This window comes from Microtus oregoni, unplaced genomic scaffold (genome assembly GCF_018167655.1).
Source record: "Microtus oregoni isolate MIOR12 unplaced genomic scaffold, Mior012 000005F_ref0000423, whole genome shotgun sequence".
NCBI lineage: Eukaryota > Metazoa > Chordata > Mammalia > Rodentia > Cricetidae > Microtus > Microtus oregoni.
In genome coordinates, this window is record NW_024543064.1 from 29,721,295 (window position 1) to 29,745,686 (window position 24,392).

Consider the following 24,392-nt stretch of genomic DNA (forward strand, 5'->3'; position numbering starts at 1 on the left):
AAACCCCAAAGTAAGGGAGGAAAACAGGTATTAAGTGTAGTACAGACTGGTTCAAATTCAAATAGATCCTCCTGTGGAAGCCTCCAAAATGTTGGGATTACAAATATGAGTCGCCTGTAAACTCCACCACTTTAGAGAAGTATAAACTTCAGATGTGAATTATTTTTAAAAGAATTTTAATCTACAATAATATGCAAATTATGTTTGTAGGACCAAAAATGGGGGTGGGGCAAATGACTAAAAAACTAATACACAAGACAATACCAACCAGGTATATAGGCACATAGCTATAGTCCCAGCTCTAAGTGTTACAGCTCTGAGGGAGGCTCCCTCGGTGGAGGTATTACAGCTCTGAGGGAGAGGCTCCCTCAGTGAAGTGTTACAGCTCTGCAGTGAAAAGGTATCCTGGCAGTTGAGAGCCAGGGAACTCCCCAGTCTTAAAGCAAAACAAACCTCACACAAGAGATTTATTAGGAGGGAAAAATCACAGGAGGGTGGCTGCCTCTGCTCCAGCAAGAAGCAGCAGGAGCTGAGCAGGGCAGGCTTATACGGGTTCTTTTGGGGGAGCGGTTTTCCAGGTTGGAGATTTCCAGGGTGGGAATTGGTGGAATTTCATGTTCAAGGACTGGTGGGGTTTGGCAAGTTTTTTTTCACAGGAAGTGGGCCAGGACCTTTTCCTCTACACCAATTCTGGGGAAGTGGAGTTGGGAGGAATAAGAAGTTCAAACATGGCTACACTGTCAGTTTGAGGCTTGCCTGAGCTGCACAAGACTCTATCTCAGAAAAACAAAAACAACACATACACACAACCACTACCACCATCACCACCAACAAAATACCAAGTATTACACCCAGAAAAGTCTTGCAAATCAACAAACATACAAATGAAAACCATTATAAAGAAGTGAACACAGCGACTAAGAACAGAAAATTCAAAAGCAGAAAAATACAAATGGCCAATCCATATACCCTTGAAAAGGCAACTGCCACCACTAGAAAAAGGAGGAGAAAGAGGGGAAAGGCAAGCAGGCTACTGTTTACCAGACTGACAAAAACAAAAGATAGATAATACAGGATTAGCAGAGGGCAGTAGCAAGGAGACACAAACTTTCTTGAAAGAAATATAATGCAATACATTCAGATCAACAACAAAAGACAAACAACCAAATTAAAAATAAGCAGCCAGAAGCTGCCTACAGAGGTCCGTGCTAAGTACAGCACTAGCAGACTGACACAGGAAGATACCTACAACCCTGAGACCAGTCTGGGCTACAGTTAGTTAAACATACCCTGGCTCAAATTAAAAACAAACAAAAAGAAAAATAATAAGTAAACAAACAAACAAGCGAGGGGCTACAGCCCCATGGCACAGCACTTGCCTGGCATGTATGAGATCATGAGTCTCCCCTGTACTGGACAGGAAAAGTCAGCAACTTTTTCAGAGTTTGGGGGCAGGGCTGGTGTTTGTAGTTCAGAGCTAGACTGCTAACCTAGCATGGGTTCCATCCCTAAGCCTGGGGGGAAAAGGTCAACAAAACCATCGAGAATCATTAGGGAACTATACATGAAAACTGACGTTAAATACCACTTTCACAAGTACCAGAATAGCTTTTTTTAAAAAATTTATTTATCATGTATACAGTGTATACAAGTCAGAAGAGGGCGCCAGATCTCATTACAGATGGTTGTGAGCAACCATGTCGTTGGTTGCTGGGAACTAAACTCAGGATCTCTGGAAGAACAGTCAGTGCTCTTAACCACTGAGCCATCTCTCCAGCCCCCTAGAGTTTTTTTTTAAGTAACTTTAAATTTATTTAGGGGCCCATACCATGGTGCCTGTGTGGAGGTCAAAAATACTTTTCTAAGCCGGGCGGTGGTGGCGCACGCCTTTAATCCCAGCACTCGGGAGGCAGAGGCAGGAGGATCTCTGTGAGTTCGAGACCAGCCTGGTCTACAGAGCGAGTTCCAGGACAGGCTCCAAAGCCACAGAGAAACCCTGTCTCGAAAAACCAAAAAAAAAAAAAAAAAAAAACTTTTCTAAGTCAGTGTTCTCCTTCCACCAAGGCTGGGCAGATGGCTCAGCAGGTAAAACTATTTGCCCCACAAGCCTGACAGATCTTCAGACACTTTCATCTCCTCAGAGCCCACATGAAAAGCTGGATGCCTGCAGTGCACTGTATCCCAGCACTTCTGCTGTGGGAGGAAAAGTGGAGACAGGCCAAGCTCACAGTCCAGGGAGGCCGGCTTTCCTGGCAGACCAAACAAACTCTCTGGTGAAGGAAAGTAAAGGATGAGAAACGACTCTGACTTCACAGGACTGCCATGGCACAGGTATGACCCATCACACCACACACATACCAGAACTATAGACTGCAGCATCCATCAGTTACAAATGTCCACCACAACTAAATCGGGATGGGGTATGGGGACTGAATGTGGCGGTGTATTCAGGAAGCTGAAGCAGGAGGATAACATCAAGACCAGCATCTGTTCCTGCACACATGTCTGCACACATGTCTGCACACGTCTGCACACTTGTGCTCTCTCTCACATGCACTCAGGTGAAAGTAAAAGGAGCTTCCTACTAAATTCTGCGGCTAAAATAAGGCTACACAGTATTGTAGTTGGTAACTTTGGTTCCCACAGAAATAATTGCTGAGACTACTTTTTCACGTTATAAATTTTATTAAAAAGTAAATATATTATAGGTATTCTATATTTTCCTTTCTAACAGGGTCTCATATAGCCCAAGCTAGCCCCAGACTCACTAAGTAGTCAAGGCTGACCTGGCAGTCCTTATTCTGTCTCCACCTCCAGACATGTGCCACCACATCTGGTTCACTGTGGTCCTGGGGAAGGACCCCGAGCTCTGGGCTCCTGCTAGGTCAGCGTTCTGCCTGCTAACTGCTACATCCTTAGCCAAAATGTTGCTTGGGAATTTTTGCTTGTTTGATTTTTTTTAAATATTGTTTAGTGGTTGGTTTGGTTTCTTTTTAATTTTTTTTTATTAGTAAGTGAGTGTGTGTGATGTGTGTGCGTAAGTGTGGGCACATGTGTGGAGGTCAGGGGGCAATACAGGGAATGTCTGTCTGGCTTCATCCGGCTTGTCCTCTCACCTGACACCTCCATGATACACTGAGACTAGGAGCGGGTCTCGAGCCTGGTCCTTGACCTACAGATGTGGACTTTACCCACTAATGTTGCTTTTCCAGTTCAGGATCCAGTACAGGATACCGTATTGCATCTAATCATGTGTCGTCGGTGTCCTCAAGTCAGGACAGCTTTCAGTTTTCTTTATCTTCATGTCCTTGGTAAGTCAGTTCTTTTCTTGACCGCCCCTCAATTTGAGTTTTGGTTTCTCAGAATTAGACAGCTGATACTTTCTTCACTGCATTATATTAGGAATAATCAACACGAGTTATTATCAGTGGAGGGAACTTCGACCATTTAACTAAAATTGTATTTGTCTTGCTATTTCTCTTTCCATGCTACTCTGCCTTCTCATTTCAGTTATATGACAGCGTCTGGCCAAGTTCCTTAGAAATGTGTTGCCAAAACCATCCAACGCTGAATGGAAGAGGAATTACAACTTTACATCCCAGCAGGACAGATGATGGCAGCAGGCCAGGATGCTTGTAGAATGACAGCAAAATCGGGACAGTGGTACTAGGAATGGTGACATGTGCACTCTGGAGGCTAAAGCAGGAGTACTATGAATGTGAGGCTATCCTGGGTAAAGGAGTGAGACTGTCTTAAAAAACAAACCTGCAGGTTAAGGGTGGCTAGCACTGAGCCTTAGGATCTGAGTTCAAGCCCCAGAACCTGCATGGTGGAAGGAGAGAACCAACTCCCACAGGTTGTCCTCAGACCCACCCATGTCCCACCCCATACGTGCACTGGGGTACATTCGTAAGCACACACAGAGAACCACACACACATGAAATAAATACAAATTAAAATTCTAGAAAGAGCTGGGCAGTGGTAGTACACACCTTTAATCGAAGCACTTGGCAGGCAGAGGCGGGATGATCTCTTGAGTTCAAGGCCAGACTGGTCTACAGAGCAAGTTCCAGAACAGCCAAGGCTACACAGAGAAACCCTGTCTTGGGGGTTGGGAGATTCCAGAAAGAAAGCTCTACCCAGAGCCCTGGCCAAGATGATGCAGTAGAAAGACAAGAAGCCTAAGCTGTCACCTAGGAGTTTTGATTGATTTGGTCTCTGCTCATCGCAGAAGATGGAAATGTTGAATGGAGTTTCTAGGGAGAGGATTAAAGTCAATGGGAAACTGGAATGTTCTCACTGAAGGCTGGGAGAATAAAATCACAGCTATTTCCGAGAGCAGTTCTCTAAAAGGTACTGAACACCTTACCAAAAGATGCTTCAGAAGAATCCTGGCATCTGACAAGGAGACTGTGACTTTTACTATTTCCAGATCAGTCAAGATGAAGCTGGGTGAGCATCTGAGGACTATATGGCCTTTGTTCTTTAATAAAATGCAAGTATGCCAGAGAAAGAAAGAAACCTAAAAACAGACTTCAATTATCAATGAATCAAAATCATTGTTCTCTAAAAAAAATTCTAGGGAAGAAAATGTCTAATTCATTCAGCCATGCAGGCGAATGCTCAGAACCCAGGCTCCCTCTCCGACCCACTCTCCACTCAGCCAGGGTCACTCTCACTTCCCTGTTTATACCCCAAACCTCATGGTATGGCTTTTAAGTAGCTCGACAATTTGTTCCTAGGATCTGTGTTTTCAGTTTCACCTCCTACGACAGTCCCTCAAGAATCCTGTGTGCCAGAGGGCTGCCGGCCATTCCTGAACTGAAGAAGGACACGTGCTTCTAAGGAGATGGGAGACAATGCAATGTCTTCATTATGCTGTTTCCTTCTTAAAAAAATAATTTTTGGTTTATTTATTCTAGGTTATGAGTGTTTTGCATGCACATGTATGCTGGTGCAGGAGGAGATCAGAAGAGAGCATGGGATCCTCTGCAAGGGAATTAGATGGTGGCGAACCATCTCTGACACTTAAGCTGTAGGGCAGCTCACAAACCTCAGTCTCAAGCCTCATGTGTGCTCTCTCCCCTGTGGTTTCTATCAGCCAGCAGTCACTTCTCCTTTCTAACATGAAGGGTCTCCCTGTAGTAGCAAAAAGTGACCACATATGCAGAACCTACACAAAATAAAACTTTATTTAATATGGAAGTAAACCAAGTGACCTAGAAACCCATTTCTCTCTGTCTCTCTCCACGAGTCAAAAACATTTTAAATTTCCTTTTTGGCCTCTAGTCACATTTCGTCATTTTAAAGTTTGCAGCCTCCGGCAGTGATAGGAATCCTCTGGACAGGACTTGTTTCTCTTGGTTAACAGGTCTTTGTGTCTTTGATCTGAGTCCTAAGAAGCCTTTCCTATCCTTCCCCGTGCCTCCCAGATCTCCCTAGAGCACTATCAGACAGACGGTCCTTTAGTACAAAACACTTCCTAAATTATGTCCCAAAGCAGACGAACAGAACACAGAGTTCCAGTCTTTTAGCTGACACACAGCCTGCTGACTAGCCGCTCTGCCTCTCTCCTGTAGCTCTGGGAAAACACAAAGGGAGCTGGGCGCCTACGTGTGACAGCGCTTCTCCCCAGGACCCGAAGAACTGAAGCATTAGAGACATTTCCTCTCTACAAACCCAAACAGAATGCTTTATCTCCTCTGAGCATACACCTGGCGGTCTCCCTTTTCAAGAAGGCAGTGTACACGATCAGCGACCGCCTTCAGGTCTCGCAGTCACTGAAGGCAATGCACTCTGCCTTGGATTTGCACGCCAAGATGACAACCCAGACTGAAAGGAAGCCCTTCAGGATCATCTTCCCGCACTGCGGCAGACTCTACCAGATCCAGTTCCCAGGTGCGCAGATGTCTTGCAGTATGAGCTCTGGGCGGCTCTTTAATCTTCCTGCACTTCAATATTTCCATGCTGGAAAGCAAGGATTGTGTTACTGGCCTCCCCTTGAATTCTGACCCTCATTGCTGAGTGAGAATATTTATGTTTCTATACTCTGAGAATTAATTGAGGTTTGAAAAAATCACACTACTATCAGTACAAAGGGTCACTTCTGAAAGAGCCACACAGAAAGCACGGGAGGGACCCTCAAAGAATCGCTCTGACACCCCAGTCCACAAACCTCAGGCCTAAAGCAGAGCGAGGCAGGCCCTGCAGATGCTCAAGTCATTGCTCATCAGGCTCTCAGGACAAACACCCCACTTCAGACCTGTAACCCTTAGCAGTATGCTGCTATTACCTCAGGGCTGAACTTCAGCACTCCCTTCTTTATCCCCAGGCTGGCTTCATACTCATGGGAATCCTCCTGCCTCAGCTCAAGTACAAGTATTTAATGGCATAAGCTGTGCTATTAAAATATTTATTCAATGCGTATCAAAACAAAGTCTTCCCTAGAAAAGTTGCTTGTAAAAGGTCTCCGTGGGTCAGGCGGTGGTGGCACACACCTTTAATCCCAGCACTTGGAAGATCTCTAAATTCAAGGCCAGCCTGGTCCACAGAGTGAGTTCCAGGACAGCCTGGGCTACATAGAGAAACCCTGTCTCAGAACAAAACAAAACAAAAATCTGGAAAGTCACAAAGAAAGATGCCTGGCATCAGTCTGTGTGTGTGTGTGGGCACGTATGCATGCCCATCTGGACTCACACGAGACACTATTTAAATTTCATTTAGTTACTGGCACATTTCTGGACATAAACACCCAAGGAGCACATCTAGATGGAATACGAAAATGCAAAAATAACAGTCACAGGGACTATAGTCCAGCTACTTGGGAGGCTGAGGGGAAACATCACTTGAGCCCATGAATTTAATACCAGCCTGGACAATACAACAGACCCCATCTGAAAACATAAACAAATAAAAATAAATTAAAACTCTACTTGGAAACTTGAAAAGCCTTTCTAATTACCACTCTCCACTCACGTCGCTTTCATCTACGGCTGTTAACGAGGTTTCCAGCACTGTCTGGGCTCCCCACAGACTGAGTTTCTCCTCTGTCTCAATAAACATCCATCTTGGGTACCAACTTGATGCTAAATTCTAGTTTTTTGGCTATACCAAGCTTAAGTCCCTAAGAACACATCCAGTGACCACTAGTCCGCTCAATATTCCATCTGATGTACATCACCACGATCTACATTATGAATCTCTTTTTTTAAAAAAAAAAACCTCAGCCGGGCGGTGGTGGCGCACGCCTTTAATCCCAGCAGAGAGGCAGAGGCAGGCGGATCTCTGTGAGTTCGAGACCAGCCTGGTCTACAAGAGCTAGTTCCAGGACAGGCTCCAAAACCACAGAGAAACCCTGCTCAAAAAACCAAAAAAAAAAAAAAAAAAAAAAAAAACCTCTACTAACCAGGTGGTGGTGGCACACACATTTAATTCCAGCTCTTGGGAGGCAGAGGCAGGTGTATCTCTGAGTTCAAGGTCAGCCTGGTGTACAAGAGTGAGTACCAAGACAGCCAGGTCTTGGAAAAAAAAAAACAACCCAAACCTCTACTCATGGGGAAGGAGAGTGCACTGTGCCACAGAATCTATATGGAGCCAGCTGACAACTTTTAGAAGTCAGCTCTCTCCTACCACATGCTGGGGCCAGGGATCAAACTCAGGTCCTCAAACTTAGCAACAAGCACCATTGCTGAACCATCTCAATGGCCCTGTCGTTTGTTCTCTGAGACAGGATCTCATGTAGTCCTGGCCTCAAACTCACTATATTGCTGGGAATGACTTGAATTTCTGGTCTTTCTGCTTCTGCTTCCCAAGTGCTGTTACAGTTTGTATACTGCCTAGTCAGGCTTCACATTATGAATCTTGAGGTGCATTTTAGATCCTGATTAAAATTTAGCATACCCCTGTAAGGGATGACTGAGGGCATTCATTCCCTGTGACTGAATTCTACAGCCCTTGCCTCATCTAAAGAGAGAACTATGCTCAGTAACAGATCTACAGGTCTTGGGCACAGTTCCTGAACTGTTAAATATATCTCCTTTATGTTACTTACAGGGAAGATATAACAAGAGGATCAAGGGACTCGCGAGATGGCACACAGTTAAGATGTACTGCTCTGGCAGAAGATGAGTTCTGTTCTCAGCACCACATGGCAGCTCACAACCACCTAGAACTCCAGCTCTGGGCAATCTGATGCCTTCTTGCTCCCACGGGCATCCCATATAGGAAGCATTCACACAAACAATTATTACACATAAATTGAAAATATTTTTTTTAATTTCCAGAGTATAAAATCTAGGAGTTGGAGAGATGGATCAGTGGTTAAGAGCTCTGTCTGGTCTTCCAGAGGACCTAGCCTTGATTCTCAGTACCCACATGGTGGCTCAGAGCCACCTGTTACTCCAGTCCTAGGGGATCCAATGCCCTCTTCTGCTCTCCAAAGGTTACCAAACAAGCAAGTGATAGACAAAGATGCATGCAGATAAAACACCCATACACATAAAATCATAAGAATAATTTTAATTTTTTTAGAGAGTATAAAGCCACAGCAATGGTAGCGCATGCCTGTAATCCCAGCATTCAGGAGGCAGAGACATCGGATCTCTGAGTTTGAGGCCAGGCTGGTCTACAAAGGGAACTCCAGGACAGCCAGATCTACACAGAGAAACCCTCTCTTGAAAAATCATAAAGGGAGGGAGGGAGAGGGAGAGAGAGGGAGAGAGGGAGAGGGAGAGGGAGAGGGAGAGAGGGAGAGAGAGAATGTAGTAACACATACCCACAACCCCAACATTGAGGAGCAGGAGGAAGGAAGATGAGGAATAGGAATTCAGTATCATTCTCTTGGCTCTCCAGTTAAACACTCAGTTTGAAGTGCTCCTTGAGACCTTCTCTTCAAAAAGACATTTTGTTTACATATTTATAAATTATATTCTGTGAAAGCACTGAAAAGTATCTCTAGGGGTTGGAGAGCTGGCTGAAAGGTTAAGCGCTCTTGCTCTAGCAGAGGACCCAAGTTCAGTGCCCAGCACCCAAATGGTGGCTCACAGTCATCTACTATTCCAGTTCCAGGGGATCCTATGCCCTCCCCTGGCCTCTACAATACATATATGTAAACAAACATACATAAAATAAACACACATTTATGCATTACATAAAAGAAAAATTACATACATAAAATAAATCTTTTTTAAAATAGTATTTCTATTTGAGAAGCTGTACAAAAGGACTGTGAGTTCAGGGCCAACCTGGGCTACACTGGGAGGAAACCCTATTTCAAAAAAACAAAACAACAGCAACAAAAAGCATCCCCTCCTTTCGCTGGCTGGAAAATGAGCTCTAATTGTAGCAGAGCACAACAGCGAGCAAAGGCAGAAAGCAGAACTGGGTGTAACTCTGCACAGTCAACAGAACATGAATATTTTATCGCATATTTGCACTTAAAAGTAAAAAAATCAAAGATCAGTCTTCTTCAATTGGGACCAAGAGGAAATGTTATGAACATCCAAAATTAAACAGTCTAAAATTAAACACAGCTCAAAAAGATCAAGAATATTCTATGTTTTTCATATATTAATAATCCTCAAGGATAAAGGAAATTTAATCCTCATGTTCTAATCACAAACATACAATTCTGAATGTGCCTGTATGCACCCAAGAACCAGAAGAGGCCACAGTGGGAGGAATACACGGGTCTGAGAGAACCACCAGCAAAGGACCTACAGCCTCCCCTTCCCTATACACAGAACCCACTTGTGCCTCCTACACAGCACCGAATGGAGCCTGCTAGAATCAGAGGGTCTAAGAAATTCACCTTTGAGCCCAGCACTGTGCGCCAGCCAAGTCACTCCACAGCTAGTGCTTTCTCGAGCTTGGTCAGGGTCCCTCTTCGCAGCGGGCAGGAGTCAGGGCACGGACTCATGAGTAACTAACTGGTCGATGGGTTCAAAATAACTGTCAACTATTCAGCTCTAAACAAGCCATCTGTATCAAACCCCACAAAGCTCAGGGGACACTGACGGAGCAGGGCTGAAGAACAGGGCTGATAGGCGTGGTTCAGGTTAAGAACACTGCTGTTCTTTCAGAGGACCCAGGTTCGATTTCCAGCACCCATGTGGTGGGTGGCTCACAACCATCTGTAACTCCAGTTCCAAGAGCTCTAATTCCTTCTGGCCTCCACAGACACTGCATGCATGTGGTGTGCAGACATACATGGAAGCAAAACACTCACTCACATAAAAGGAAAACGAGAAACAGAGAGAGAAGGAAGAACCGGATGGCGCAGAAGGCTACAATGCTGTCTTCTGAGCATGACGACATGGCTGCTGCGCTCACGGCCTCACAGAACCTGTGGTCACCTACACATGCAGTCAAAATTCCAGTGTGGATGGAGGAGAAACTCATGAAGTTCCGACCCTAGCTGAGGTGATATTTGCAAGTGATGGCGGCTGAGGGAGGGAAGTAATTTGAGGTTGTGGCCACTGGTAGGATGCCCTTGCGGGCAGCACTAAATGAACACAGCGAGCTATTTAAAAGGGGGGGGGGGAGCGCGTGAATGTGGAAGGTCAGCGCTGGAAGGACCCAGGGGAGCGGGAGATGAGAATGTGGTAGAGTTCTGAGACAGACTAGCTCAGAAACAAACAAAACGGTGAAGAGCACCTAGCGACGACACAAAGGTTGCCCTCTGTCGCCACATGCATGTGCACATGTGCACGGGCACCCACACATACACAAGCACACACACAAAAGATGTGCTATTTGGAGCTAGGAGTGTAGCTAAATGGTTAAAAACTGTCCTAGCATGCCCTAGGTTTAATTCTTAACACCACAAGAAAAAAAAGTACGATTTTAATGAACTATTTTGTAATAAACAAAAGGTCTACCACATTGTGAGCGATTTACAGGGCAGTGAAAAACAAAGAACTCTGAGCGGCCCTTGGATAACACAGCTACGCATAAATAACCATTGCTGAGGTACAGCCACTACAGAGAGCATCTCCAACCCCACAACCCCTCAATTACTCAAAACTTAACAGAAGTTAAAATGATTAGCCAGGTGTGGAAGCTCGTGCCTCTAACGCCAGTGCTCCAGAGGCTGGGGCTGACTGCTACCAGTGTGAAGCCTGACTGGGCTACAGAGGAAGCTCCCATCTCAAGAAAACAAACAAACAAACAAACAAGAAAAATTACGTAAAGGGTGTTTGACAGGGACTAGGTCTGATAGATGAGGGATGATTCTGAGAAAGGTCTGAACAAAGAAACGCAACACGCTGGATGCATACAAAATCATGGGAGGCTCAAACCCAAGAGTTCTGGAATACACTCCTGTCTACAACGCTCCCCAAATAGCCACGAACAGACTTGACCTTGGATATCCTGCAAACTCTTCCTGACTTGGGGCTTGATCACGCTCCCAGGCCCCCAACTCCTGAATCCTGCACCACACGAGGCTCATTCTTTCTGCCTCAACTGGACCATCTCCACTCAGGCTTCACCAACCCAGAACTGCAGAACACAAGGCCTGGAATGGTTCTTAGCATAGTGCGGCTCCATCTCACTGAAGCCCTAGGCAATCAAGTCTCCGAGGTGCAGGGCTCAGGACTAGAATTCAGACCACTTGAATTCCTTCAGAGGCTCTTCCCAATCACTATGCACACTGCTCACAGATCAGTGTTCCTAACAGACTGCTCTGACCCTGTCCTCATCTCCCAGGGCAGAAGACTATGATCCAGCCCTACTGAAGTCTCTTCACTACCCCACTGACACTCTTCCACCAGTTTTAGCCTTCTTTTGGGTTACTTCCTGTTATATACCTTTCCATTTTTCTTTTCTTCTTTTTTTTGAAAGAAGGTTTCTCTGTAACATTTTCCTATTTTTCAAACCTTAATCTTCTTTTTAATTTTTTTTTTCGAGACAGGGTTTCTCTGTAGCTTTGGAGCCTGTCCTGGAACTAGCTCTTATAGACCGACAAGGTCTCACTATGAAGCCCTGGCTGGCCTGGAACTTCCTACGTATATCAGGTTGACCTCCAACTTACGGCAGTTCTCAGGCCTCGATTTCTCATGCCTCGATTTGCCAAGATCAAAGATTACAATGTATGCCACCTTGCCCAACTTCAGGCTCTTCTTTAAAATTCATATCTTCTTACGCATTTTTATTTTTTGAATTTGTGTGTGCATGTGTGTATGTGTAAGTACAGAAATGCATGTAGAGGCCAGAGGGGTCAACGTCAGGCGTCCTCCTCAACTGCTCTCCACCTTATGTTTTGAGACGGGTTTCTCACTAAATCCAGCACTCACCAGTTGACTGAACTAGCTTGCCAGTGAGCTCTGGGAATCCTCCAGTCTTACAGCCCCCCATGCTAGGGTTGGCGTCTTCACAGGAGTCCTGGGGATCTGAACTCAGGTCCGTGAGTAGCAGACACTTCGCTGACTGAGCCGCCTCCCCAGCCTCGGCCCTTCTTTAGAGACTCTCCCTGACCTTCAGTGATTTTCCAAGAATTCTATAACATGCAATAGTTTACCATGAAATCCAGCATTTGTAGTCTATTCTCCTGAACCCGCCCACTTACAAACGCTCTGGAAATTGCCCTGTCCACTTATTAGCTCTGCCTTAGGTCATGTCTACCCAGACTATCATTCTCCAATATAAGGAGTATGGCCTTATCTGCACACACAAAAAATAATGGCGGCCATATTTTTTCACTATTACCATATTTTTTTAACACTAAGTTGTATCAAATGCTTCATATATTCTACTTCATATTCATCCCAATGCTGTTATTGCTATTCTTCCTATTTTACAGAAGAAGAAAATGCATCTTTATTCAAGTCAGCCCAAAGTTGGGGAAACTCAGGCTGAGATTCAAGCTAAATTCTGTCCCCCCCCAAAGTCGGCACAAAACGGGCTGCAAACGACAGGAGTTGCTGCGTTACCGACCACTTTAGCATATGCTGGTCTTAGCATCGACAAGCGAAACAATGAGGGCAGAAGCCACACCAGGAGCCTTAGGAGGTGGACTGGGGTAAAGAACCACCCTTTTTGATTAGTGCCCACCGGTTTAGGTTCGGTGACTGACTGTGTAAGTTGCTGAACCTTTAAACACATCTAACGGCTTTTGTAATCCTTCCTTCCCCCAAGATGTCATCTACTCTCCAGCACGAACGCTTCCACGGGAGATGAGTACGACATCCCTTCTGCACGTCCTATCTCAAAGAGGACAAAAGGGTCAAGAAAAAAATCCTCAGCTCCAGGCGACATTTACCACAATTGTTGACCTTTTTCAGAGCTGGCCACCCTGGCTCGCCGGTGTCACACTCAAACGTCTCAATCACTGCAGCCTTGTGACTGGGGGAAATGACATTTCCTCCACTTTACCAAGAAAGTAATGTTCAAATAAAGGGCACTGCTAATCTGAAGTGGCGCGGCCCCAATGGCTGCTTCTGACTGCGATCCGGGTCGCCTGCCTAGACTGCTGCCCACTCACAGGTGGCATCTGATTTATCTTGGTCTCACCGGGCTAGAATTAAGATTATGGCAAAAGTTCCGGAATAATTTTCATTTCTTGAAATTCGTCGGGTACATGTCAACCTTACACGTGCAAATACCTCTCCTCCGCTTATTTGCAATGTGCTACGCACAAAGCCACTTCACTTTCCCAAGCCCCAACATTTTTATCCATAAACAAAACTATTGGTAATATCTATGAAACAGTAATGGCCTGAGAAGTGATCACAAGATACAGTCGGCACTGTCTGCCATTGGATGGGTTTCTAGCAGGTGTGGGTTCTTTTCATCCGCATCCCCACAAGCCCCGGGGTTCACCCACTGCAGCCACGCGACAGGGTGTCGATGAGTCCAGAGGCCCGCACGCGACCTCCAGGGTTCCCAGGCCCTGGGCCAAGCACGCTGCCATACCTGCATGGAGTCTGCGCTGACGATCTCGCCGCCGAGCCTCTGGCCTAGCTGCACAGCCAGGGTGGACTTGCCAGTGCCAGTGGCCCCGAGAATCACTACAAGTGGCAACGTTCGCTGCAGGCCCCGGAATCCTGAGCTCACAGGAACTGCTCGTGCAGCCGCAGCCGCCGCCATCTTGAAGAGAACTGCGCGTGCGCCGAAGCAGCTGTCCCCATGGCAACAGTCAGTGCGCCGGCGCGGATCTCCGGCTCTGAAGGGAGGGTGCAAAGGAGGAGGAAACTGCCGGACAAAGGTTCCAAGCTTGGAAGGCTTATGACGTAACTGCCTTCGACTAGCTGGGATCAGCCCAAAGACTTGCTTTCTCAAAAAAGAGATGGTAACCCAGCTAAAATTTCTGTCTACACTGCGTCCGGACACCCAATTCACTTTCTTAATAGCATTAATTCCAGTATAAAACTGCAGAACTGGCCTCGGGTTTATTGTCTGAGTTCTACTGTAGGCTGTTAGTTTCACAAAAACAAGGGGCAAATTCTGACTAGGTCATTGCCATATCTTTCGAGCCTAGCACAGACACCAATAACGACTAAATGGACAGAGAAAAACAGCTTGCCTACTTCTGTTGGAGCTATTAAGCTCAGAGACTGGCATTCTTCAAAGTCGGATCTGTCCAATTGTCAGGCAAGGGCTTGGCTCTAATATTGTCATTCCACAGTCATTGAGACACAATCAGAAAGCAGGACACAACTTTCCCTCGGCATAGCCAGCGCTGGCAAGAGAGAGGCTGAGAACAAAAGAACAAGCAAGCGAACAACCCACAAAATAGAAGAAGTCGGGTGGGGGGAGGGGGCAGGATAAAGCAGATTTAAGTGAGGGAAAGAAAAATTACAGCCAAAAATGAACAAAATTCAAAAGATTTCACACACCCCTTTAAGAAACAGCCTCAGGGGAGTCCAGAGGAATGGCACAGCAGGTAAAGGTGCCGGCTGCTAACTCTGATGACCTGAGTTCGATTCCCAGGATCCACATGGTGGAAGGAGAGAACTGATGCTGACCTCTGTGTACATACACAGACAGACAGACAGACAGACACACACACACACACACACAAAATGAAGTTTAAAATGAACAAAGAACGCCTGTGTAACCAGATGAACCTGGATGCAAATCTCAGCTCTCAAACTCATCCGCTGTGCGACCTTCCGCTAACATCACTCTTTTCCCTCTTGATCTGGAACTTGAACCCAGGCCCCCTGGATGCTCACCATGCACTCTAGCACGGCGTGTACCCCCAGTCCCTTACTTCACCTCCTAACCTCAAAGATTTCTCTTTCAGTTCCTCTGAGGATTGCCATAAGGGAAAAGTGAGATAATGTCTGGAAAGTGCCTGCTGCAAATGCCCCGCACAGCACGGCCACCATTTGTTGAACAGTTCGTATTATATATCATTGTACAACCCCATCTGCCTCCCTACATAAGTAAGAGCAAAAGCCTGAGGGCAGAGAATGTTCCAGAAATGTGTGAAGACCCTTAAGGACCCCTTCTGCCAACCTCTATCTAGTCAGGCAGTTTAGGGGGTCTGAGGATGCAGGTTAATGGTAGAGCATCTGCCTAGTAAGCATGAGGCTCTGGGTTCAGTCAGCACTTGGGATGGGAAGGGAGACATAAACGCTTTTTCTCTGAGGCTGCCTCTGTCTAGCTCCCAGGTAAAGCCAGAATTCATTGGGTCAAAATAGTGTTCCTGCCCCCCCCCCCAATCCACAGCATGTGACTGGCCTGTCTAGAGTGACTGCCATTATATTTTCCAGTCACTTGAATTTCTTCAGGCAAAATGACCACTCTTACAAACCTAAGCTAAACCGTGTAGCGACATATATTGTTTTAGAGAACTCCTATTACTAGCTCTGGGTCCCTAGTACCTCCTTTACTCAATCCAGGCTATTTTGATGAAAAGCCTTGTTCTCTCTAATTTGTGGTACCCACCTGGGGCTGAGTTTAAAATGGAGATGTGTGGCCACATATTGGCAGACACTCTCACATGACGGTTGTTAACTGTAGAGCCTTTGCCTGGAGACTTTCAGAGGGTATGGTTACCATGACAACCACCAGAAAGATGGCAGGGCAGAGGGATGATGCACATAAAGAGAAAGGGGAGGCTGGTTTCACGATGACAGCCAGACGACGACAGGCTACGCTCACTCACAGACGGGCTCGCGCTGTCCAAGTCACGACCAGGTGACTGTTACTAGAGAAAGAGATAAACAGGAGGGTGGAATTTACCACCAAGAGACCAGAAGAGGAAGAGGCTGGTTACCAAGGCAACTGGAGAGAAAGGAATGAAAAAAAAAAATAGGGCTTCACCACAGCAGCAGAAAATTGCTTCTAGCCAAGCAACACAGGGCTGTTGCTATGGAAACAAGGAGAACAGGGATCCTGTAGATCATGGGGAGAATTATCACTGAAATGCTGAGCAGCAGAGACTCCTAAATCAGAATGGAGCCTGTGGTCCAAAACAAATGAGGAGAAGCGAGAAAAGGCACAGCGCCGTGTCCATTCATTGCCTTTCCACTGGTCCTACCGAAAGAAAACAAGGGCATTAGCCACCCCCCTCCTCACACACACACACTAACACACGCTTCTTTTATTTGTGGTTCTACTGTAGTGATCTTCTGAACTCTGAATTATACTAAAAACAGTTCCTGAAAGATATCCTGTAATTCGAAATTCTAATCACAGGCATTGAATTCAAGGGAAAATAGGAAATGGAAGTCTATAACCAGGAGTTGATAAGTGCTTCTGAGACAGCAACAGCATAAAGCCTTTGAACAGGAAGCACTGCCAGGGTAATGAGGAAATAAAAGAAGGCACACGGGGAGTTGGAAGAGCTATTTGTACTCATTCCCAGGTACAGAGCTTGAACCTCTCTTCCATGGGACCAGAGGAGAAGAAACTCACTCTGTTCTGAAAGGAAGTTCAAGAGAAAAGAATATGTATGTCACTTAACGTGTATGTTCATAGCCCGGGCTGAAAGGACGCTGCAGAAACCCACCTCTAACATACTTCATGTTTCATGTCAGACTACTGCAAACAAAGGAATCCTAGAGGGGTTTTGTTTGCCTGCTTGCTTGCTTGCTTGCGTGGGTGCTGGAGAACAAACCCAGTGGGTTCGTGTTTTCTAGGAAAGCACTCTACCACCAGCCTAAACCCTCAGCTAAAAAATCTTATTTCTGTTTGCTTATTTCTGAAGCAGATTCTCCTTACCTAGCCCAGGATGACCCTCCACCATCCTCCTACCTCTGCCCCCTGAGCACTGGCATTAGAAATATGAGCACCATGGCAGGCTCTCAGAAATCTTAGTTTTAAATCGCCAGTGATGGCATATGCCTATAATCCCAGTGCTTGGAAGTCTGAAACCAAAGAATTGTCACCAGTTTGAGGTCAGCCTGGATTCATAGCAAGTACGTGGTCTGGGTACTCATCTCTATGGTTCCCCCCCCCAAAAAAAAAGAAATCTTAGTTTTAAAGGCAAAAATGCCAAAATAGGTTGAGTTAGGAAAAGTATGTTAGAAACATAACAATTAGGTTCTAGGGACTGGAGAGATGGCTCAGCGGTTAGGAGCACTGGCTGCTCTTCCAGAGGGCCCTGGTTCAATTTCCAGCACCCACACAGCAGCTCACAACTGTCTGTAACTCCAGTTCCAGGGGATCCAACAGACATACACAGTCAGGCAAAACACCAATACCCATAAAAATAAATAAATAATGAAAAGAATTTTTAAAAAAGAATTGGGTTCTAGGAACATCCAGGCTACTTGGAGAGTAGTGATTCCTTCCTATCCTTCTGAAATACCAAGGACAGGTACCTAATTTTCACAGCGTGTGTGTGTTTCCCTAGGGGGAAGTATATTATTAGGTTGGATCTCTCTGTACCGTTCTCACCTTCTTTAAAAAAAAAAAAAAAAGAAAAGAAAAACAAATGTAGACGGGAGGGCATAGCCCCACCAGAGACAGGCACCAGGATGAAACATGCTCGGAGATGATGTCATGAGTGCTCATTTCATTGTCTCCAATTCTGTTAGAGTTTGGATGTGCGTGGGGGGGGGGGGGGTGCATGTACATACTCGTGTGTACAGTGCACAAGAATGTCTGCAGAGGTCAGAGGTTGACATCAAGTGTCTTCAATTTGGTTTTTGAGACAGTCTCTCATTGAACCCAAGGCTCACCAGTTTGGCTAGACTGGCTGGCCAGTAAGTCCCAGGAATCCTCCTGTCGCCGTTGGAATTGCAGGCACATACCACTATGCTCAGCTTTTTATGTGGGTGCTGAGAATCTGAACTCAGGTCCTCACGCTTGGGCAGCAAACACCTTCCTGACCGAGCCATCTCCCAGCCCCTAGATAACCTATTGATTTTTCATTTTTAGGGGAAAAGGTATAAGAAGGCAAGCAATGAAGCCAGTAGAGTAGAGGGGTCAATCTAAAGCAGATTGTGTAGAAGATGTGAACATTTAAGGTGGGATTCTGGAGGGTACTGTGGCGTGCAGAGCAGAAAGAACAGGCTATGGGAAGCCTGAATTGTTGGTCCTCAAGGTAAGAAAGCTGGGTCAAAAACAAACTCACTGGGCACAGATGACACATACCTGTAATCCCAGCACTTGGGAGGCAGAAACAGGCAACTCTCTGAGTTCAGGCCAGCCAGGATGGCATAAAAAAAGGGAAACATATTAACTTTTTTGGGTACAACCCAAGATACCCTTGCAGTAAAACTCAGTCTTATTTTTTTTATTTGTTTTTGTTTTGTTTTTCACTTTATCATGACTCAATCATCTAAAAACTCAGTCTTATATATCCCAAAGAAAAGAACTTCTTCTGGGAAGTATTTCATAATAAATTCACATTTAATTAATTCCTAGAGCTTCCGTAAGAGATTACCACAAACCGGTAGCTTAAAACGAGACAAATTAATTTTCTTACAGTTCTAGAGGCCAAATATCTGATATCAAGCTGTCTGAAAGTCGTGCCCCTGGATTCTCTCCTTTTGCTTTGGGTAGTTGCCAGCAGCACCTCATGTTCCTTGGTTTATGGCCATATAACCCCGATCTCTGTCTCTTTTGACTTGGGCTATTTCTCCTCTTTCTTTTTTCTTCCTTTCTTTTCTTTTCTCTTTCTTTTTTGTTCTGTTTTTGTTTTTCAAGACGGGTTTGTGTGTGTGTGTGTGTGTGTGTGTGTGTGTGTGTGTGTGTGTGTGTGCGTGTGTGTGTGTAACCCTGACTGTCCTGGAACTTGCTCTGTAGACCAGGCTGACCTCGAACTCACAGAGATCTGTCTGCCTCTGCCTCCCCAGTGCTGGAATTAAAGGTGTGCACCACCACCACCACAAACTAGAAGTATCTGAAAGGAGGGAAACTTAATTGAGAAAATAACTCCATTAAAATCCAGCTGTAAGGCATTTTCTTAATTAGTTAGTGATTGATGGGGAAGGGTCAATCCCTGGACTGGTGGTCCTGGGTTCTATAAGAAAGCAGGCCAAGTAAGCCATGAGGAGCAAGCTAGTAAGCAGCACCCCTCCATGGCCTCTGGATCAGCTCCTGTCTCTAGGCTCCTGCCCCGTTTGAATCCCTGTCCTGTGTTCCTTCAATGATGACCAGCAATAGGAAGTGTTAAGTCAAATAAACCCTTTCCTCCCCAACTTGCTTTTTGGTCATGGTGTTTTGTTGTAGCAATAGTAACGCTAAGACACAGGACAAATTCCAGACCCTGAACTTCTGTGACAGTCTTAGGGGTGGGGAGACGCACAGAAGTTTGAGAACCATTTGCCTCTGCCAGGCCTGATAAGGCAAGGCCTGCAATTCCAGCTTCTCAGAAGGCTATGGCAAGAGAATGGCAAGGGACCTACCTGCCTGGGCAATTTGGGTGGACCTATCTCAAAATAAAAGTTTTAAAGAGGAGCCGGGCGGTGGTGGCGCATGCCTTTAATCCCAGCACTCGGGAGGCAGAGGCAGGCGGATCTCTGTGAGTTCGAGACCAGCCTGGTCTACAAGAGCTAGTTCCAGGAGAGGCTCCAAAACCACAGAGAAACCCTGTCTTGAAAAACCAAAAAAAAAAAAAAAAGTTTTAAAGAGCACCAGGCATGATTAAACACCCACCTGTAATCCTAGCATACTGGGTGACTGATTCAGGAGGATTACTATAAATTCCAGGCCAGTTTGGTCTAATAGTAAGCTCCAGGCTAGCCCAGGTTACCGAGGGAGATCTTGTCTCAAACCAATTAAGAGTCTAACCAGAACCACTGAATGGGGTCAGTCTGCTATGTCTGTCCAAAGGCACCACAATGCCCTGTGTCTTACAATGGAGCGTTTAAAACAGGTTTATAGAGATACAGCTTCTGCCTACCATGAAACCTGGATGCTGGGGCCAGTCAGAGTCTCCAGACTTGCTCTCACCTTTCTCATCTGCCTATCTCAGGCTACCAAACCCTTAGTGTTCCTTCCGTGATGATTCAGCATCACATGAGCACACCAGTGTGGGTATTACAGTTTAAGAAATCATTCATGAAAATTTCATGTGTCGAGGGGGGTGCATGTTTGTGGAGGGGAGGGGGACAGATAGACACTTTTCCCAGCCAATGGTCAGTTCCCCTCAGACACCATCCACCTTTTTCTTTTTTCTTTTTGTTTGTTTGAGACAGGGTTTCTCCGTACCTTTGGAGCCTGTCCTGGAACTAGCTCTTGTAGTTTGAGCTCTGGCCTCAAACTCAGAGATTCATCTGTCTCTGCCTCCTCCCGAGTGCTGGGTTTAAAGGCGTGTGCCACCACTCATCCACCCTTTTGTTTTGAGATGGAGTCTCTCACTGGGACTGGGGACTTGATGATAGGCTAGGCTTCCTGGCCATCTACCTGTCTCTACCTCCCCAGCACCGGAATTGCAAACAGACTCCACCATACACGGTTTTTGCTTTTAAATGGATTCTAAAGACTGAACACAGAGCCCCACATTTGTGGGGTATGTGCTTTACCAGCTGAGCCATCTCCCCAGCGCCTGCTGGAAACATTTCTCATTTTAAAATGCCTTCTGTCCATTACCTTTCGAATATGACTCATCTGTTGCCTAAATGTGGCTTGTTTTTTAAAAAAAATTATGTATCTGGGCGTTTTGTTTGCATGTAGTCTGTGTACCATGGGTATGCCTGTCTGATGCCTGTGCAGGCCAGGAAGTCTGGAACTGGAGCTACAGACAGCTGTGAGCTGCCAAGTGGGTGCTGGGAATGCAACCCAGGTCCTCTGGAAAAGCAGCCAGTGCTCTTAACCTCTTGAGTCATCTCTAGTTCACTAAATTGGCTCGCTAATATTGTTTCGATAATACCAATCATTTACTGAACAGCTACCGTTGTTCACAACAACCCAATTAGGAAGGTGTTATTCTTTGTATCTTTTTAAAATTTTTAATAGTTGGGGAAATTGGAGCCAGGCGAGGTTAGTAACTTGCCAACAATCATACAGCTAGAAAAATGCAGAGCCAACGTTTGGAATTGAGGTCTGTTGGGTCTGAGTGGCCCCTTAGCTTACTGTTCTCAAGTTTAGAGGCAATCCAGTATTTGCCAGGCTCCTAGTAGACCCCTGGCCCTGAGCCTAATCGTTTAATAGCACACCTGATTAGAGACTTTAAGAACATACTTACATTTCCTTGCCAAGAGAATGGTAACATTAATATGGTCGGATCCCTTTGGCAGCGTCATCCTAAATAAACAGACATTAAACCCGAAAGGCCGCCCACCGAGTTTGCAGTAGCTATATCCACGGGTAAGGGAACTTTAAACTGACACATTTAGATACTTTCCCCGTGCTAGCCACTCAAACATCCACGATCTCTGGCTATCTTCTCCTTAGAAAAAAAAAAAAACACCTCCAGCAAGCCTGTCACCTTTCAGATCCGTCCCAGACAACAGCCCTCTGCGCAGCCAGGATCCCTTTCCTCTTCTAAAGCGAACATTCTGGAACACCTGGATCTCAGGCGCACCTATGACCACTTCAGATCAAATAGGAGAGTCTAAGGCGTCTCAGTTCCCCTGTAACAGCCAACTGGAGCAGGAGTTACGCATGTATGGCATGCACCTTAGCCTCGCTCATATTATTGTCCAAAAAGGATGACCTGTTTTCTACGCTGAATGTAGCTTTTCCATGGCCCCTTAATATGTTCCTGCCAAGGTGGCTGTGCAGTCCTGCAGGTATACCTTTCAGAGGCAAACCTAATTTGTAGGAACCGCTCTCTGAAATCCAGGAATAAACTCTGAGTTATTCACAGACAAAGACAGAGGTAGGAGTTTGCAGAAATGAGCTAGGAAAGAGCTTAAAATACTTCACATTCCAGAAACTCCCTCCCCCCCCCCCCCCCAGGAGATGGCTTTATTCCCCCTTTCCTTTCTCAGACTGACTCAGAGGAGCTGAAACTTGGGTAGCTCCAGACGGTACAGTGTGTGAGTTCAGAGAGCAGCTTTACTGCCTCCGAATTGTCCAGTTTGCTTTTCTGTGAAATGGGGCCACCCCCGGCCCCTGCTCTCTAGGTTATCGTAAGGATTGGCAAAGAAGCTAGCGTTGCCGCCTTTCCCCTGGGTCCTTATTACTCTAAGAAGGCTCAGGGATTCTTTCTCGAGGAGTGTGTGGGGGTAATCCTTCAAATCAGTCTCTTGACAAATGGGCTCAGAAGAGTATATACCTCAAATGTACCATGCCCTGCGTTCAATTCCTAGCACCATCAAGTACACCACAGCAAATAAAGAAGCTATTGGGAGTTCTAAGAAAGATAGTATTTTCCAGGTATGAGAGCATATGCCTTTAATCCTAGCATTCTAGAAGTGGAGGCGCGGGGGAGGGGGGGTTGTGTGTGTCAGAAGTTCAAGGTCATTTTTTACTATATAGTGAATTCAAGACCAACCTAGGCTACGTGAGATCCTGTTATCATTCAGAACGCTTGGCGACCCGAGGCCGGTGCAGACATACATGCAGGCAAACACCCATACACACAAAACAAAAACAATAAATAAATCTTTGAAAATTGAAAAGAAAAGCTTTCTGAAATATCTTCTGAGGTTCTAGGGGCAGTCGGTCCAGAAAGAGGCAGTCCGATGGGATACTCACTCGACAAAAGATCGGCCCTGCAAACTTGTTTTACTGTATGACTTTGGGCAAGAAAACACACTGGGCCCCAGTACAGTACTGTGCAGTACAGTATGGCAGTGATTGCTGTTGCTTACTTACCAGGCTGTAATAAAGATCACCTTGGAGATTAAGGAGCTAAGAGCTTTTCTGTTCATTTTTGATGCTGCCAGAGATTGAACTCAGGGCCTTGCACTGTATGTCCCAAGCCCCAGGAGAAGCTCCACAGGCATCCAGGCAGCAAGGCAGGCAGTGAGGCCCCAACTGTAAGGTAGGATTAGTGGAGACCCAAGCAGCCTCCTCTCCCCCAGGGTGTCCATTGCCTTTTGAATAGCAACTGTTCTCTTTTCACAGAAGGCATCTTTGGAGTGAAATTATCCAACCCAGGCCACAGATGCTGCTGCGGGGTGGCAAGCTGCTCTTGGGACATTTGTTTCACTTCATCCCAGAAAGGGCCAGGCACAGTGGCCCCAAACAGAGGCAGTGGAACAAGCAACTGACTGTGGACTCTCCTGTTCCTTCTTGGCACTTCCCATATCAAACGAGCTGATCAGAATCATGTAAAGGATAACAACCTCCGGCTCTAGGGATAGGCAGTGATCCAGGAGGAAGGGCTATGGACAAATCCTCTCCCCTTGCATTCACAACAATTAATGGGAGAACACTGCAAAGCCTTAATTTTCCTCTCATTAATTGAGAGAGGAAAAAAATCATTATACCAGAAATTCTCAGAGAATTGTTTTAAAACCATCCTACAGCTAGCTGGGTGGTGGTGACTCATACCTTTGATCCCAGCACTCAGGAGGCAGATCTCTGTGTGTTTGAGGCCAGTCTGGTCTACACAGTCAGTTACAGGACAGCCAGGGCTACACAGAAACCCTGAGAAACCAGATGGATGGATGGATGGATGGATGGATGGATGGATGGACAGACAGACGGGCATACAGATAGATAGGGAAATAAAACCATCCTACAAATGGTTTTATGAGGCTAGGTGTGGTGTTGTACACCATTAGTCCCAGTACCTAGGAGGCAGAGGCAGGTAGATGCTCTCTGAGTTCAAGGCCATCCTGGTCTATGTAGGCCAACCAAGGCTATCTAATAATAAAACCCAGTCTCAAAAGACCAAAAACAAGCTGAGCATGATGGTGCATGCCTTTAACCTCAGCATGTGGGAGGCAGAGGCAGGCAGATGTCTGAGAATTCTAGGCCAGCGTGGTCTAAGTAGTAAGTTCCAGGACAGCCAGGATTATGTAGAGAGACAGACCCTATCTCAAAATAAAATAAAAGACAAAAACCAAATAAAACCAGGACTCCGTAAGAACAGTCCCCGT

At 45.9% G+C, this 24,392-nt stretch overlaps 1 protein-coding gene across 2 annotated transcripts in view; it reads right to left on the minus strand.

The window, feature by feature from the left end:
• The window catches only part of Trit1 (tRNA isopentenyltransferase 1), a 47,139-nt gene extending 33,032 nt beyond the window's left edge, over positions 1–14,107 (minus strand). For both annotated transcript variants that reach the window (XR_005974347.1, XM_041651981.1), the window contains exon 1: positions 13,912–14,107. Coding sequence is in view for 1 of the 2 variants with exons in the window: in XM_041651981.1 (XP_041507915.1) it covers positions 13,912–14,085 (174 nt within the window). In the remaining variant the exon portion in view is untranslated. The remainder of the gene's footprint in view (positions 1–13,911) is intronic.
• Between the last annotated feature and the right edge of the window lie 10,285 nt (positions 14,108–24,392).